Source organism: Loxodonta africana, chromosome 4, assembly GCF_030014295.1.
Source record: "Loxodonta africana isolate mLoxAfr1 chromosome 4, mLoxAfr1.hap2, whole genome shotgun sequence".
Lineage (NCBI taxonomy): Eukaryota > Metazoa > Chordata > Mammalia > Proboscidea > Elephantidae > Loxodonta > Loxodonta africana.
This window is the reverse complement of record NC_087345.1, coordinates 34,969,348-34,987,119: the sequence shown is the minus strand read 5'-3', so window position 1 is coordinate 34,987,119 and position 17,772 is coordinate 34,969,348. Positions and strand designations below refer to the sequence as shown.

The following is a 17,772-nucleotide window of genomic DNA, read 5'->3' as shown; positions in this document are numbered from 1 at the left end:
AATGCTTTCGAGGAGTTTTACTATAAAGGTGAGTAGAGAAATGGGGTGACAGCATTTGGTAGTAGGGTCAAGACAAGTTGTCTTGAGATGGGAGAGACAATATATATTAATGAAAATGACCCAGTAGAGAGGGAAACTTTTATATTCTTATTATAATTGGTACGTAGTAGAGACAGAGCCTAGTCTAGATGTCTCTGTTTCTATAATGCAGAATAAAAGTCTTCTTTTCCTTGAGATCTCAGAATGGGCTTTGGGGTGGGAAGTAGCAAGGAAGCTAGATACATGACCAGAGTAGAGATGGAAAAAGAGTCACCCAAGAGAAATTAGTTTCCCAGACCTGTGCCATTAGCAGTTGTGGATCCAATTTGGCATTGCTGTGAAATGCAGAAACCCTGAAAAATTAACCTTAAAAACTTCCCCATAGGGACCAACCCAGGAAATACAGGACTCCCATGGAAAATAATTCCCACTAAAAATAAGCCTACAGCCAAAAATTATAATCCAAATGAGGAAATAGCTGCAAAGGAGTTAGCAGACCCAATAAATGGTGGACTTTACAGCCTAAAACTAAAGATAATATAATAATTTGAAAGAGACTATTAAGGATGAAAGAGAATGTTTAAAGCAATAATAAGACAACACCAAACATAGATGAAATTGGAAAAGAACCAAATAAACTTTCTAGAAATAAAAAAAACGTAGTCACTGAAAGAAAAGAAGAAAGTATCAAATTAGATGAAAATAATTTTTTTTCTACGCTTTTTCCTCTCCTTTCTTCATTTATGATGAAATTCCATGCATTAACCCTATGCATTCATTTCAGAATTTGAAGGGGGGTTAAATTTTAGATCATCATTGTCTTTAAATAGAGGAAATCCATCTGTCGGTTTTCAAAAGGGGAAATAAATAGAAATTCCTCTTGGTTTTCATGGGAAATATACAATCACCTCATCAGTATGATTAACCACACTTAAATCTTATTTTATGCTAGAGACAGCGTAGGTTCATGGTGATTTATAATTTTTATGGTTTCTAAGTAGTGATGTACAGTCTGTTGGGAACAGTGATTCTCAAAGTGTGGTCCACAGATCTCTAGGGGTCCTCAGGGGCTACTCAGGAGGTCTGCGAGGTCAGAGCTGTTTTTATAGTAACACTAAGCCATCATTTGCCTTCTTCATTGTGTTGATATTTGCACTGATGCTGGTAAAACTGGTGCCTCACCGTGAATCAAAGAGGTAGCCTCAAACTGTATTAGTGGTCATATTCTTCACTGCCACACACTTGTACTTTTGAAAAACAAAACAAAAGCCATTTTCATTTAAGAATGCCCTTATGAAACAGCAGAATCAATTAAACTTATGAATCTCTCTCCTCAAATATGTATTTTTAATATTCTGTAATTTGGGTAGGAATATTTTCTGGGTTAATGTGCCTAATGGAGTTCCACTGCATATCAAAGTCTGATGGTTATCATGTGTGTGAGTGAGCGTAAATGAGCTGCTTTCATTGAACAACATTAAAAAAAAAAAACAACTGACAAATCACAGTGATTCAGACATGGGTATTTGGTAGACATTTTTTTTTGAAAATAAGCAAAATGAACATGTCACCTCTAGGAAAACAACTGATAGTATTTGTTGCCAGTGATAATATTTGAAATTTCAAGGTGTCGTTGATTGAATTACGTCCCCCCAAAAATGTGTGTATCAACATAGTTAGGCCATGGTTCCCACTACTGTATCGTTGTCCTCCATTTTGCGATTATAATTTTATGTTGAGGGGATTAGGGCGGAATTTTAACATTGCCCTCACTCAGGTCACCTCCCTGATCCAAGGTAAAGGGAGTTTCGCTGGGGTGTGGCCTGCACCACCTTTTATCTCTCATGAGATGAAGGGAAGCAAGGAGAGAGTTGGGGACTTCATACCACCAAGAAAGAGACATCAGGAGCAGAACACGTCCTTTAGACAAAGGGTCCCTGTGTGAAGAAGCTCCTCGCCTGGGGGAACATTGATGAGAAGGCCAACAGAAAGAGAAAGCCTTCCCCTGGAACTGACACTCAATATTTGGACTTTTAACCTCCTAGACTGTGAGAAAATAAATTTCTCTTTGTTAAAGCCATCCGCTTGTGGTATTTCTGTTATGGCAGTACTAGATGGCTAAGACATAAGGGAAATTAGAATTTTGGAAAACTTATATTTACTATGACGAGCTTGACAGTTTTCTAATACATAGATTTTTTTCTGATGAGATTGGCAGTAATATTAACAAATGTGATTTTTAAAAATATTATGTAATGAAATGTGTCAACATTTACAGGATTTACATAACCCAGAGAGCCAATTATTTTCCAAATGATCATTGCATGATGTTACAAAACCCTAGTTAACAGATTCATTCAAAGAGCAAGATAGATCAATAGATTTTAAAGTAACAAGTAGGAAAATTTAATCAATGTGTGTGGTATTTGAGTTCATAATGCAATCAACTTTTAAGAAACCACCACTTGTCACATTTTTGTGTAGCAGAAGAGAATATTCACAATTATTTAAAGAGGTTATTAAAATATGCCTCTGTAAAAATGGCTTGGGGTGGCATCTGACATCCTCTAATTTCACAAGGGGGAAGGAGAATCAAGATCAACAGCCCAAGGCTGATTCCTACGAGCCCAAGGTCAGATATAACTCCCCTCTCCACCATCTTTACCAATTCTGACACCAACCGTCCCTCCCATGGCGCTCTGTACTGAGTTTGGTAATTCGTTACAATGGCCACACAGAACTCACAGACAATATTTGTGTTTATGGGGTTTATTAGGGAAGTAAACAGGTTACAGTTCAGGTTCAGGAATGCTCAAGATACAGTTCTTCTATCAGGGCAGCTTCTTCTCAACTGTGCCTGCAGGAAGGCCTCTCTCTACCCTGCTCTGGCAAATGCTACAAAGCTCTTTTAGCTCTGCCAATAAGTGCTCAGCTCTAGCTCCGTGGATCAGCAAATCTAGCTCCACCAAGTACCTAGAGACACCTCACTCTGCCAGCAAGCCTCCTATCTGAAGGCACTCTGATTTCTTGCTTTGTGTGCTGGGAAGCCCACCATGCCATCTCCTGCCACTCTTTCCTGCCACCATTTTTGTCACTACTTCTTGCTATCTTCAGTGTTATATAGCTCTCTCTTTGTATCCTTGGCTCTTCTTCCTTGGTGGTAGTGAGATTGTCTCTCTGCTCTGAAATTGGCTTTCGTTTAAGCCTAGCGGGATGACAAAACTGACTAATCCCCTTGGTGGGCCACAATTATTTTATTTGCACTGTCCTGCCCAATCACGTGGGTGGGTGTCACAAAGACCGTGGCTTGAAGGGCCATATTAAGTAATTCAGTGCACCGCAGTCTCCCTTTTCCAACATCTATTTGTGTGAGGCCTAATTTTTTCATATACTTCAAGCAAAACAATATGTCACAAAAAATTGAATGAAGAAACTCATATGAATATCTTCTACTAAGGAGAATGTCTCCTATGAAACCACATATTAAGGAGATAGGCAAAAATGCAAAACAATGCCATTTTTCAAACTTAAAAAAAATAGTTATTCTTAAAAAAACGTTAATAACAGAGTTTTTATTTTAAGATGAATTAATAAAAATTAATCAAGTTAAAAATTTCTCAGTTTAATTTCTAACATGGTAAATACTGATGGAGCTTTTTTGGAGTTTTCAGTAAGTTTTAAGGGTGAAATGGGTCCTGAAATAAAAAAGCTTAAGACTCACTGGTTTAGAGTATTGCTTCACTTACAACTTTATTTAAGAATACTATGGCAGTTGGTTGATGGTAAAATTGACTGAGCATAATAATATACTGTTTTCCCCATTGAAGCTTGAAGGGAGAAGGAACTTTTACTGTCTCAATTCCTATAGAATTCTTTTCTACAAATTCTGTCCCAGAGATCAACAGCAGCCCTGGAAGGTATTTCTTGCCATTTACCTTCACTCTTTCCCCAGCTCTATACATCCTTTTGATATGGAGGGTATGAATGATTTTTTTTTTTTTTTTAAGGATGGAAGTAGGAAATGAGAAACTAAAAATTACAAAATGGCCAGAGTAAGAACCATCATAATAGAACTTTTAGTTTGAAAACCAGATAGACATATGCAAATAATGTGTGAATATATCAGAATCGCTCCTATTTTAAATATGTGAACCTGGCCCTTGGGACAGAACCTACAAAAACTTTGATGTTATTGCCTTTTTGGAGTCAAGTTGTCATTTTGGGAAGCCTGCTGTCAAGATGAATGAGTTTTTCTTACATGAACTTTACTCCCCGCGAGCTTCTGCTAGGGCACTGCTGAGAGTGTTGGACAGTCCCTTTTCCAAATGATGTTTAGCTTGACATTTCATGATACTTCTAATAAAATTGTGTGTCAAGGAAATTGAAAGGTACATTCCCTAGGGTGAGAGGTAGAGTGAGCTGCATAGATTTTATGAGAACAAACTGACCACTTTTGTCATGAATGTTAATAAGAAATAAATGGGATCAAAGTTATTCAAGCTGTATTTCTACTTCTCCAGCTGCCTCTCTCAGAATCCTACCTGTTTAATTTTTTTTTTTTTTAATAAGCATTCTTTCTCTTCTCCTTTGCAGTTAATTTATTGCATGCTAAATGAGAAAACACTTGAGCCTTTTGATTTTGTGTCAGGATGAAACTTCCTTCCTTTGGGATTTTAGACGGTTTATATTTTTTTTTATTATGGATAATCCTCCATTTTCTGTCTCTCTTAGTGTAATGGAGAAACTAGAAATTTTCCATTGTGCAACTAAGCAGTACCAGGTGGATTAGGGCACAGTAGTATTTCTTACGTTTTCTTCATTTTGGGGTTAGAATGATTCAAACCTCTTACCTCGTTTCTCTTGAAATCGGAATTTAGACCTTAGAACTAGCAGAATTATTTCTTCTTCCAGGGTCCTCAAGTAGCTGTATTATGCCAGCCTCTAAAGCTATTCAGTAAACAAGAAGCCTGAGAAACATGTAGCCTGGGGAAGGAAGGATGTGGGGGAGAAAGCTACATAAAGAGGAAGTTTTAGGTCTGTATACACACTGAATCAGTGTTATGAGGGATTTGTGTTGTTGGTATCGATTTCTTGCTGTTTAGTTAGTTTTATTTTAAATGAAAACCATGAAAGTTAGATAATCACAAACAGTACCTTAGAAAATATTCTATAAATATTTAAACCATTTTAATGATTCACTAAAACCTTGACGTTTTAAAATAAATTCAGTAATCGCTGGTATGTTGGAATACTGCTTGACAAACTAGAAAAAATCAAGTTAGCCCCTTCCCCACTTACTTAATACACTGATAATGGTAATTAATAGCTAGCGTAGATTGAGTGGCACTTATTTTCAAAGTGCTCCTGTTTGCTAAGCAACCCCCATTCTCATTAGTGTGTCACCTTCATGGAGGCAGAGGGTTTTGTCTGCCTCGTTCATTGGTATTATCATAGCTACTAGATTTGTTCCTGGCCCAGAGGAGGTGTACGATACATATAGCTGAGCAAGTGAAAGAATAAATATCTCGTTTAATCCTTAAACAATCCTATTTCATGAGGTATGCATTATTATCATCAAATCTCTGTTATATTGATGAGGAAGTTGCTGATTGGGTTTCCCAAGATCACACAACAAATACAGGGAAGAAATAGGATTTGAACTTTCAACCTCCAGTGTACAAATGCATAAAAATTAGGTTATTACAGGTGAATTTAAAAAATTATAAAAACAGAAGAATATACAGTTAAATAATAATCAAATCTCTAATGGGAATAGATTTCTAAAATTAGTACTGGCCACAACTGGCTTGATCTGTAAAATGTTTTAATTTTGTAAGTCTTACAAAAACTTAAAATTATAATACATAGGTAAACAAGATTCTACCTGTCATATATGTGATAAAAAGGTCATATCCTTTTATATAAAGTTGCTGATAAAAGTAATAAAAAAGACACTATCGCTAAATGTCGAATACCATAAACATGTCACCCAAAAGAGGAAATTATAAGTAGTAAATATGGAAAAATATTCATCCCTTCACTGAAAAATTGAAATGAAAGCAATGAATGAGATATAGATTTATACTTGATGATACCATTGAGATAATATTTCCTGTTATTTTCTCTCCCAGATTTCCATTGAAAGACATAAGGACCCATGAAGATATAGAAAAGTACAAAAGCTTTAGCAGTACTGAAAACTCAGGGTAATAATTAATCTTTTGCAAGAGTTAGGGAAATGTTTTTCAAAAGGTACATACAGATGAAGATGGACTAAGAGCCACAGGGAAAATTTATATCTACTTTATCCCTGAAAGGAGCAGCAGTGCTGGCCAGGAAGTTTAGAGGGAAGAAAACTTGACCCTCTACCACAGCTAAGCCCTTAACTCAGGAGGTATTCACCATTTAGAAACTTGGTCAGATACCCTGACATTGTATTGGGTACTCCAGCCAGTAAACAAGATTAATCTCATCATCCAGAATGCAGGAATGTGGACTTTGTTTTTTAAAAAATGACTGGTGGTGAGCACTGGAACCAGTTTATGCTCAGTCTAAATCATGATAAGTTTACATAACTGAATACAAATGGTAAAACTGATACCCAAAAAAGCTGATAGAATACAAAGATAATTAATACTTATCTAGGGGTACTATATCAGATTATATTAACCAAATAAAAATATAATCTGATGTATTATCTCTAGGTTATATTAACCAATGGAGCCCTGGTGGCACAGTGCTTAAATGTTTGGCTCCTAACCAAAAGGTCAGCAGTTCTAATCCACCAGCAGCTCCTTGGAATCTCTATGGGGCAGTTCTAATTTGTCCTACAGGGTTGTTATGAGTTGGAGTCAACATGACAGCTGTGAGTTTGGTTTGGTTTATATTAACCAAGCAGATATGAAAAATATATGGTAATGCAAGAGTACTAAACTCTCCACCTTACATTTGGGTAATCAAAATGTATTATTTCATTGTATACTTTGGTAATTACAGAAGTTATTTTTTAAAATGGATTAATAGAGACTATCATAATCATGAAGGTCCTTAAAAGTGGAAGAGAGAGAAAGAAGAGAGTTCAGAGAGAGATGTGTCTATGGAATATGATCATAGAGAAATGCAACATTCCTGACTTTGAAGAAGGAAGGGGGCCAAGACCCAAAGAATGTGAGCAGCCCTTGGAAGCTGGAAAAGTCAAGGAAATGGATTCTCTATCCAGAGCCACCAGAAAGAAACATAGCCCTGTTGATCCCTTGATATTATCCCAGTGAAACTGATTTGGGACTTTTGACCTCCTGAACTGTTAGACAATAAATTTGTATTGTCTAAACCACCAAGTTTGTGGTAATTTTTTAAAGCGGCAATAGAAAACCAATATACCATCCCAGCTCTTTTGGCTTAAGTGTTGGCATTTTGTTTTGTTTTGTTATCACGCTGCCTTATTCTATACAGTTGGGAACATGTCTGCCACTATTACTCAGACTTCTGTGCCCTAACTTCGCCACAGAGAGATTGAGATTGACTTTGTCCCAGGTTCAGATACCAGGAAAATGCTCTGACTGGCCCAGCTTGGCCCACAAGCCCATCCCTAGACCCAAGGAGTCAGGGTCATGTAGTAAGTACACAGGAGCCCTTACTAAGAGCTGTGGGGCAGAAGCAGAGGAAGGAGAATGCCAGAAAGATGTGGATATTTGATGCTTTTCTTTGAAGCACAGAAGAGAAATTTTGCACAAAATAATAAATACCACAATACCTTAGGAGGTGGGGGAGACTCCCAGACTGATTTTAAAAAATAACATTCTAATGTAGGCCACTTCCCAAAAAAATCTAGAAGTGGTCTAGACACTTTTATAAGCTTGAGGATGGTCAAAACTACCAATAAAAGGTAAACAAATAAAGCAGAAATGGCAATATTAATATCACACTAAATTAAAAACAAAACCCGCTGCCGTCGAGTTGGTTCCAACTCATAGCCACCCTAAATTAAATGCAAGACAAAAGGATTGAAAGTGGGGTGTATGTGTCAAAGACAGCAAGCAGTGGTGACTCATGAGTTCCGAACTTTGTTTCATAAAACTTGCTACTCATTTCACTTTTGAATTTATTACTTCAGCATTGACAGCATGTGCCATTTCCTACTTTGGAAATGGAGAATATAGATGAGGACCACATTTGGGTGGGAAGAGGGAAGCAAGATGCTCTGCTTTTAACCTGTTAAAGGTGACTGTCTCCTAACTATACAGGTGGAGCTACCATGTGGGCAATTAGACAGTAAGCATATTATCCATTTGGCTTTCACCCAGTCTTTACCTATAGAAATAACACTACCATGAGCATCTCCAGGTATTCAGCCTTTTGACATATATTATTTAAATATTTTCAAAGAGTATAATGTCAATTATAAATAAATTCTACAGGGGAGGAGGACATAACGGTTTTAAATGCAGAAAATGTTACGCATGGAGCAAGGGGAAGTAAAGCAAATTCCTGTCTCCTGACCTCTAATTTCTTAAGTTAGTACTTTTCCTTTCAGTCATTGTTAGATGCTGATTAAGCAATCATTTAGGTTAAGAGTTTTTAAGCAAATTGCGTAACAGTTCTATAACCTCAAAAAACTGAAGAACCAGATTATGATGTATTTAGAATACATATGTGCTCATTTTATTAATGGGATTGTCAATAGAAAGTTTTATTTTAGATTCTAGAAAAATTCTTTCATTTACTCATTTTCATTCTAACAATATTTGTTGAGTTTCTATTATGTCCCGGCCGCTATACTACATGCTGGGCGTCAATAGAGAATAAGATAAATTCGCTCTAGAGCAACTTACAGGCAATTATTTTGGAGGAAGAGTCTTAGGAAATAACATACAAATGTTACATTTATAGTACTAATAACATTTAAAATATCTTCTCTATTTTAGTGCTGCAATAGTATTTTCCATACTCAAACTTCTCCAGGATTCAAAACTTTTTAAAAAGAAGGTAGCACAAGATGATGTGGAGTATTCCATTCCCTCAGGAACCTCCGTACGTATGAATTTAATGTGTATCTTTACAATGCTTATTATATAAGAATTATTGGCATCCTGGGAAATTATCTAATTATTGGATGAAGCAAAGAGGTGAAGCAGAAAAAAAAAAAACTGGACTCAGTGTCGAATATCTATATTAATTCCCATTTCCACTATTGATTAATTTATGTTTATAAATTAGGCAAATCCTTTAAAGTTTTTTTTTGGAATTTTGTAATCTCATCTGTGAGTTGATGGACTTGGATATAATAATCACTAAAGTCCCATCCAGTTGTACCATTCTAGTATTCTCTGTCTGATCTCACTAGCAAATAAAATTGTCTCACAAAACTTGCTCCTCATTTCACTGTTGAATTATTACTTCAGCACTGACAGCATGACACCTCTGCTGTTTCCTGCTTTGGATTCCTGATAGATTCTTCCACACTTAAGCTCTCAAATCCGCTTGACAACTGGTGCCACAAATTCTTTGGCATTTCATTGGACTTGGATAAGGCAAATTAATTTAACAGCATAAGATTGTATAGAATTATAAAGATTCATCACACAGAATCCTTGCTTATTATTTTAAGCTTTACTAATAAAAATCACTAATATTTAACATAATTATAAATTAGCAAAACTAATTGTTCATAGATACTAATGTCTTTACTATATTAAATGCAATAAAAATGCTAAAAAGCAATCTAATTCTAAAATTAGATTTAGAAAAATGCTTCTTAACTGGGAGTGATTTTGCTCCTCAGAGGACAGACACTTGTCAATGTCTGAAGACATTTGGAGTCCCCGGTTGGTGCAGATGGTTAATGTACTCACCTACTAGCTGAAAGGTTGGAATTTCATGTCCACCTGGAGGCACCTCAGAAGAAAGGCCTGGTGATCTACTTCTGAAAAATCAGCTGTTGAAAACCTTATGGAGCACTGTTCTACTCTGACACACATGAGGTTACCATGAGTCAGAGTTGATGAAGGCGACTGTTTTTTTTGGGGGGGGCGGAGATAGTTTTGGTTGTCACAACTGATGTGCTACTGGCATCTAGTGGGTAGAGGCCAGGGATGCTGCTAAGGCATATTACAATGCATGGATGGCTTCCACAAGAAAGAATTATCTGGCCCAAAATGTCAATAGCACTGAAGTTGAGAAACCCCAACTTAGATTAATGACTTCGGCATTTCAGTAGTTAACAGAAAGTGTAGGCCTTGTGAGTTGTGAGTTGAGGTATATTGAGGGACATTTTTTCAATATTACAGTCTTGGAAACCTTGTGGGGCAGTTCTACTCTGTCTTATAGGGTCGCAATGAACTCGAATTGACTAGATGGCAATGGGTTTAGTTTTTTTCATCTAAAATACCAGACTCCTCCAGTACTCAGTCTGCAGTCATATGCCAATCACCATACTGTCTCTGGCCTCTGTTCAGTGCTCACTCTGTTCCCAGGAACGGCCCACTCTCTTCCTCCTGTAGAAACTGACGTGAAGGCAACTAAATAGCAGCAACAGCATCGTCATTCTAGTCCCCTTCAAGGCCCAGTGTAAATAGCTGCTCTTTTATAGAAGGTGTTGCTGCTTAGTTGGGAGATGATGTCTTAGTTATCGAATGCGGCCATAACAGAAATACCACAAGTGGGTGGCTTTAACAAAGAGAAATTTGTTCTCACAGCCTAGTAGGTTACAAGTCCAAATTCAGGGCATCAGCTCCGGGGGAAGGCTTTCTCTCTCTGTTGGCTCTGGAGGAAGGTCCTTGTCCTCAACCTTCCCATGGTCGAGGAGCTTCTCAGGCACAGGGACTCCATGTCCAAAGGACGTGCTCTGCTCCTGGTGCTGCTTTCTTGGTGGTATGAGGTCCCCAACTCTGCTTGCTTCCCTTTGTTTTTATCTCTTGAGAGATAAAAGGTAGTACAGGCCACAGACCAGGGAAACTCCCTTTATCTTGGATCAGGGAGGTGACCTGAGTAAGGGTGGTGTTACAATCCCACCCTAATTCTCTTAACATAAAATTACAATCACAAAATGGAGGACAACTACACAATCACAAAATGGAGGACAACTACACAGTACTGGGAATCATGGCTTAACCGAATTGATACATTTTTTTGTGGGGGGGGACACAATTCAATCCATGACAGTTGATGAGCTGTCAGGGATGCCTTGGCAGGAAATTCCTAGAATAAATGGGGGCTGATTGGGATGATTTTACAGTTTCTTCCAACTGAAGTGTCTAACACTGATTCTACCTAGAAAAAAAATCACCTTGAACCTGCCTTACAGTAGTTTTGGACTGTCCTTGCTCTTTTGTAACATGTATTAAGAATGATGTAAATCAATTATCACAGAGCGTGTGAATGCAGCCTGAGCAGCATACAGTCGTGTAACACAGTGGATTAAGACAGTGGGTTCTAATTCCAAAAGACAACAGTTTGACTATCACCTCTGCCGAAGTAGAATGGAGTTTAAGTCATCAGATAGATAGTTAACCTGACTAGATCTCAAAACTCCCGTTTGTAAAATGTAAATAATAATAGCCCCTCTTTGGCTTGTTGGAGAATTAAAATGAGATAATGTGTGTAAAGCATGCTGCAGAGTGCCTGGATGTGACACTCGGCCGATATTACTTCCTCATTTTCAGTCCTTAAAATGATGTTTACAAAAACTTTGATGACACGGAAAATGCCGATATAGAATTTGAAATGAAAAATTCAGAGACTCCAAAACTGTATTTCCACAACGAGTACACAGAAAAAAAGAAAAACTGAAAAGTATAGGGTTCTCAGCATAGGGGCTGAGAACACAGTCCAGAGCCACCCCACTTGGGTTCAAATGCTGGTTCCGCCATTTACTTGCAGTATGACCTTGGCCAAGTTTCTTAATCCCTTGGTGCCTCAGTTTCCTCCTCTGTAAAAGTAGTAAAGCAAATGTCAGTAGGAAATTGTGGGAGATTTTATTTATTTATGTTTGATTTGTGTATTTTTAATATTTTATAGAATGCTCAAAAATAATTTCTAAAATCAGAAATGTAATAGTATTAAATGATATTGGATGCTTTACATTTTAGTATCATTAGGCCAGATCTTTGCCATTATTAAATGAAAAGATAACCATCATTTTTAATTTTGTTGTAGACCACTGAAAATAAAGATGAGAATGAGTTTTTAGATCCCATTTCCCTAAACTCCCGAGAATATTTCAACATTCATCTGTGGTTGAGGTGCCGCTTAGCATTAGTGACTGCGTTTGTCGCACAGGTTCGTGGCATTGGAATCGTGAAAGGTATAAATGTCCTATTTTCTTAATTAGTATTTTCATAAGTATTAATTTTATTTAGGTGAAGGGGGTTTTATTGGGATATATTTTATTATAACATTAGCACTCTCTAACTTCTTAGCTTGATTTTTTTTCTAGAATAAAAAATCACGTCATGAAATAAGAATAGACATTTTCAGCAGTCCACAGTATCACTTAAAAATGGCATATGTGTTACGGATACAAGCAAAATAGTCAAGGAGATTTCAAAATCTCCAGGTCTTCTTGTCATCTAGGCAGGTGGCATAGCATAGGGGCTGAGAACACAGTCCAGAGCCACCCCACTTGGCTTCAAATGCTGGTTCCACCATTTACTTGCAGTATGACCTTGGCCAAGTTTCTTAATCCCTTGGTGCCTCAGTTTCCTCCTCTGTAAAATGGAGATAATAATTGTTTGCACCTTCCTCATAGGGTTGTTGTCAGAATTAAGTGGGTTACACTTTGTAAAGTTTTTAGAGCAAAGCCTGGCATATGTAAGTGTTAGCTCCACTAAAAAAAAAAAAAAAAAAAAAAATTTTTTTTAGCGATGAATAATTACAGTATCTGTTTGAATATGCATCTGTCCATCTCCCAAATTAAATTATTTCATGTAATCTCATTATTATTTTGCAGCATTGGAATATCCTAAAGTACTTCCCACCAAATTATAACACATTTCTTTTTAACATTTAATGTATTTATCTTCAGTCTTTATACCCTCCTGTTCTTCCATATTACCCAATATTCCTACTATGCAAACTGAGGCTATTATATACTTGTGAGTTCTTAATTCCTCAATGCATTTTTAAATAACTGCTTTTTTTATTTTAGAAAATGATATGACAGATTGTGTGAGCCTCATCAATGAAGTGTGTGTGGAGGCACAGAATGCAGGTGACACGGAGCTACAGGCTGAATTCTTGATGCAAGCTGTAATCCTTGGCCTGCAAGAAAAGCATTTAAAGGCAGACATCATCACAAATCTTGAGGTGTGAAGGAAGCCTTGTTTACATTTATACCTGAGAAAGGATTCCAGTTAGAACAAAAGGGGGGGTTGTAAATTTCCATAGGTGCCAAGTCTGAACCAATCAACATGGCCAGCTCTTCTTGCAGTGAATTGGAAACTGCTTTCAAAAGGAATCCTTTCTTTTTTTTAATAGGCTATCATACATTTGCTTGAAGGAAATCAGTTTATTTCTCCTGGATCTCATTTAACCCTGGTGAGAAGCTTACTTTTGTTGGATGACTTAACCAAAGCGGAGAAATTCAAGGAATCTTCCTCTTCAAAAACAGATAATTTAACTTTGTTGACTCAGTCTCACAACATTCTTATTGATCAGGTAAGAATGCTTTTATGCAGACTTAGAAACTTACATTCCTGTCTCTTTTCTTATTCCAAATTACATTAACTAATTGCTCATTACAATATTTTTTTTTTAATAGATGCTAACTTTTGGAGAAACAATTGAATTTCCGATATCAAGCACTGAATATGCAAATCCATTGCAGCCTTTGAAAAATATCTATCTTCCTCATGTCATGTTATTGGCCAAAATAAAAATGAGAATTGGTAAGACTCCTTAAACATATGTTACATCAGAGTCAAAGATGAAAAAAATGAAGTTATTTCCAGGCAGGTTATCATATGAATGCATTTAAATAGGACAATATTCCTAACACTCAGACTTAATCTATTCAACAAATAGTTTTTGATCACCTACAGTGTGCCAGACTATGGGTGAGGCCCTGGGAACTTATTGGAGATTAAAATAGATATAGTCCCTGTTCTTGAAATAGGAGATGGAAATAAACAAGTAAACATAACATATGTAGGAGTTAGATTATATTATCTTATACTACACTACACTACATTACATTGTATTGTATATAAATTGCATGTAAATTGTTTTATATTATACATAATGAATTATGTGTATAAATTATAATCAGGTGGCGCAAATTGTTTATGCTCAACTAGTAACCAAAAGGTTACTGATTCAACTCATCCACTGGCTCTGTGGAAGAAAGACCTGGCAGTCTGCTTCTGTAAAGATAACAGCCAAGAAAATCCTATGAAACAGTTCTACTCTATAAAACATGAGATTGCCTTGAGTCAGAATAGACTCCATGGTGATGGGCTTGGGGGTTTGTTTGTTTATATAATGGTACATTGTGATTAGTGTTAAGAAGTGGAAAAGGCTTGCTGATAGAGAATAATGAAGGAGGGGTGCCTATTTAAGTAGAGTCATTGGGGAAGACCTGTCTGAGAAGTAGTATTTAATTCTAGACCCTACACACTTATACATAACGGAGGCAGAGGGAGCAGTGAGTTATAGACTCTGAGGTCAGGAAGAGCTTGATATATGCCTAGACGGAAAAGAGGCCAGTGCAGCTGGAGCAGAGTGGGTGAGGGCACCCTAAAGGGAGGAATGTGAGGAGGTAAGCTGGAGACAGGGAGGTTGATGTTTATTGTACATGTGGTAGGAAGCCACTGATAGGTTTCAAACAGGACAGTGACATAATGTTAATAGTTACTAACACTCATATTTGTTGTTATTAGTTGCTGTCAAGTCGATTCCTACTCATGACGACCCCATGTGTGCAGAGTAGAACTGTTCCCTAGAGCTTTTAAGGCTATGACCTTTCAAAAGCATATTGCCAAGCCTGTCTTTGAGAAGCCTCTGGGTGGTTTCAAACTGGCAACCTTTTGGCTAGTAGTCAAATGCTTAACAGTCTACACTGCCCAAGGACTCCTAACACTAGTATAGCATATGCAGTGGGCCAGGGACTGTTCTAAAGGGCTTTATATATACTAACTCATTTAGTCGTCACAGTAGGCTCATGAACTCGATACTGTTATCCCCATTTATAGTGAGAAAACTGAGGCAACATTTATGTTTTAAAAAGATTTCCTGGGCTGCTGTGTGGAGAATATTCAATAATGTCATCCTTAGCTCCATCACATGGAAACTGACCACTTCAGTTTATTAAATCTAACTGTACCAGCCAAAGTCCAATTTCCTGTTGAAGCACCAAGAGAAGCTACAAAGTCCAGGATTCTCTAGCTTCAGAAGTAGAAGGGACTCAACCCATCTGATTAGATGTCTCCTAGCTTCACAGAATCTGGCTGGAGGCAGCCACAATGCTGCCCTTCCCTGGAGCTTACAGGCTGACCCAGTTTCAATCTTTCTCTATGACACGGTCTCTGATCTTTGACCCAGGACTTCGTGACTCTAGTGCTCCACCCAGAGGGCAGAAAATCCTGCACCAGCTCTCTCTGTTCTTAATCCAGCACCTTCCAGGAGCCACTTTCCTCCTGCACCAGCAGCTGCTTCGCTAGGAGAGGCTATCATTGAACTGGGTGGAGAAGGGAGGGTGGCAGGGGCATGCTCAAGCCATCATACACCCAGAAGCTTCCCCATTACCCACTTTTGCTCCTTCCCTCCATATTATCATTGACCATTGTTATTATACGTGTTATGGCTACCCTTTGAAAACACGTGGGACCTGCACCCAAAAGCTGGTTCAGGTGCTGGTGCCACACACACATCAGGATGGTAAGAAAAGGTTTATTACTCACATAACTGAGGTCTCTGGGCTAGCAGGGCACACCTCTCAAGAAGGTCTAAAATGGCTTGAAGAGAGCAAAGAAAGGAGACTGGTTTTTATTGTGGTTAGGGGGTGAGGCTGGATTGAGGGCTCCCATGAGTGCATGAGTTGGGGTTTGCGTGGTTTGACTCTCCCACTGGCCTCAAAGAGGGAGCAGTAGGCTTTCTCATGAGCTTGCCCAGTGGGGTAGAGGGGAAGAGGAAGGACAAGGTTTAAAAGCTGTCAGCAGTGAAACATCCAAAAATGGAGTCAGACTCCTCATTACAGTGTAAGAGCACCATCATCATCGTATATACATCTTATTACTTTAGGTAAATCACCTCCCCTGTGTATTGTTGAATTTCCTCCTTTGTAAAATCAGATTGGCCTTGCTGGCTTCTAGGGTTCTTTCTAGCTCTCTAATCCCACGAGAGCTATTTTTCTGCATTTTTAGTTCATAAGTTGTTGTAGTATCAGGGCATTTGATTTCTACAGGAGCTTAAAATACAGATTGTGTTAAATTGTACAGATTGTGTTAAATCACATGTATTCTCTGCTTCCCTGTCTTACTAATCTTGAAGATATGTCACCACTCAATGACAATACTGTTGCTGTTTTTTAGATTCACTTGAAGCTGAACAGCTTGCTTTTCCGTTAGATTATATTAAATACAGACTTAAAAAACAAAACCCAAAACAGCTTTTCTGTCAAAACAATGTCAGCTTCTCAACTTCTTTTTTCACAGAGTTGATGTTTACTGGAGAAAGGAGCGTTTCAATATTATGAAGCATAAAATAATTTGTGACTTGATGCTTTCTCGACAGCTTTCCTTTATAGTGATAGTATATATTACATCACAAGAATAGAGCCACTTCAAATGTTTTATGTGTAAAAGCCTCAGTCAGGAAAAAGGACATTTTGCAATCATTTCTATATGATAAAAAATAGCTATCGTGGTTATTAAATATTATTTTTCCTGTTAATGACTGAACCTTGAGTTTCCATATTCAGTGAAAAAGTAGATTACTGATTGTATAATGGGAATGAATGAGTCACTTAAATTTCTTAAAGTTAATCAACAAATATTTATTAAGCACCACTTATGGCAAGAATGAGAGCGGAGATAGAATAGCCAGTCACCGTCTCTGCCATCAAAGAGCCTATAATCTTGTTGAGGAGAATGAAAAAAGTAGTCAGAAATTTCTGTAATGATGCTTTTTCTAATATTAACAAAAATCTCAAATATTTATGATGTATAGGTTCTTCAATGACATGAAGGTATTTGACATTTTTATCACATATTAATAAATAGCCACAATATCATTTGAAACATTAAGCAAAATATATAAAAACGGGAGGTGTATTGAAGTATGAGATCATACTGGACATAGCCTTACTTCTCTGATTGGGTAATGTTGCGTTAGGAGCAAGGACACTGGAGAAGAAAATCCTATTCAAATCCCTGGAGCAAGTCTTTCAGCTTTGCTGTTATAAATAAGAAAAACTCTGGCTGGCTATGGGATTAAGCAAGTTGAATGTGTAACTTGTTTAGAAGAGTGTTTAGCTTGTTCTAAGAGCTTTGTAACCAGTTGGCATTGAGTTGATTCCAACTCATGGCAACCTCACGTGTATCGGAATAGAACTGTGTTCCATAGGGTTTTCGATGGCTGAATTTTTTGGAAGTATAACTGTCGTGAGAAGGGGGTCGCAAGGACTACTCTAAACAATTTGTGTCTTTCCACAATGTGTTAATTGTGGTTCTTGGCTACCCCAAATACCAGAGATCTAAATTCATCAGGGGAAAGGAGAGGGAAAGCAAGCAAGCTTACGGC

The 17,772-nt window shown here is 37.5% G+C and overlaps 1 protein-coding gene across 2 annotated transcripts in view; it reads left to right on the top strand.

The window, feature by feature from the left end:
* The window catches only part of CFAP54 (cilia and flagella associated protein 54), a 462,482-nt gene that overhangs the window by 307,929 nt on the left and 136,781 nt on the right, over nucleotides 1-17,772 (top strand). For both annotated transcript variants that reach the window (XM_064283706.1, XM_064283705.1), the window contains 5 exons: nucleotides 8,964-9,069; nucleotides 12,193-12,340; nucleotides 13,184-13,341; nucleotides 13,513-13,692; nucleotides 13,796-13,922. In XM_064283706.1, coding sequence (XP_064139776.1) covers nucleotides 8,964-9,069; nucleotides 12,193-12,340; nucleotides 13,184-13,341; nucleotides 13,513-13,692; nucleotides 13,796-13,922 — 719 coding nt within the window. The remainder of the gene's footprint in view (nucleotides 1-8,963; nucleotides 9,070-12,192; nucleotides 12,341-13,183; nucleotides 13,342-13,512; nucleotides 13,693-13,795; nucleotides 13,923-17,772) is intronic.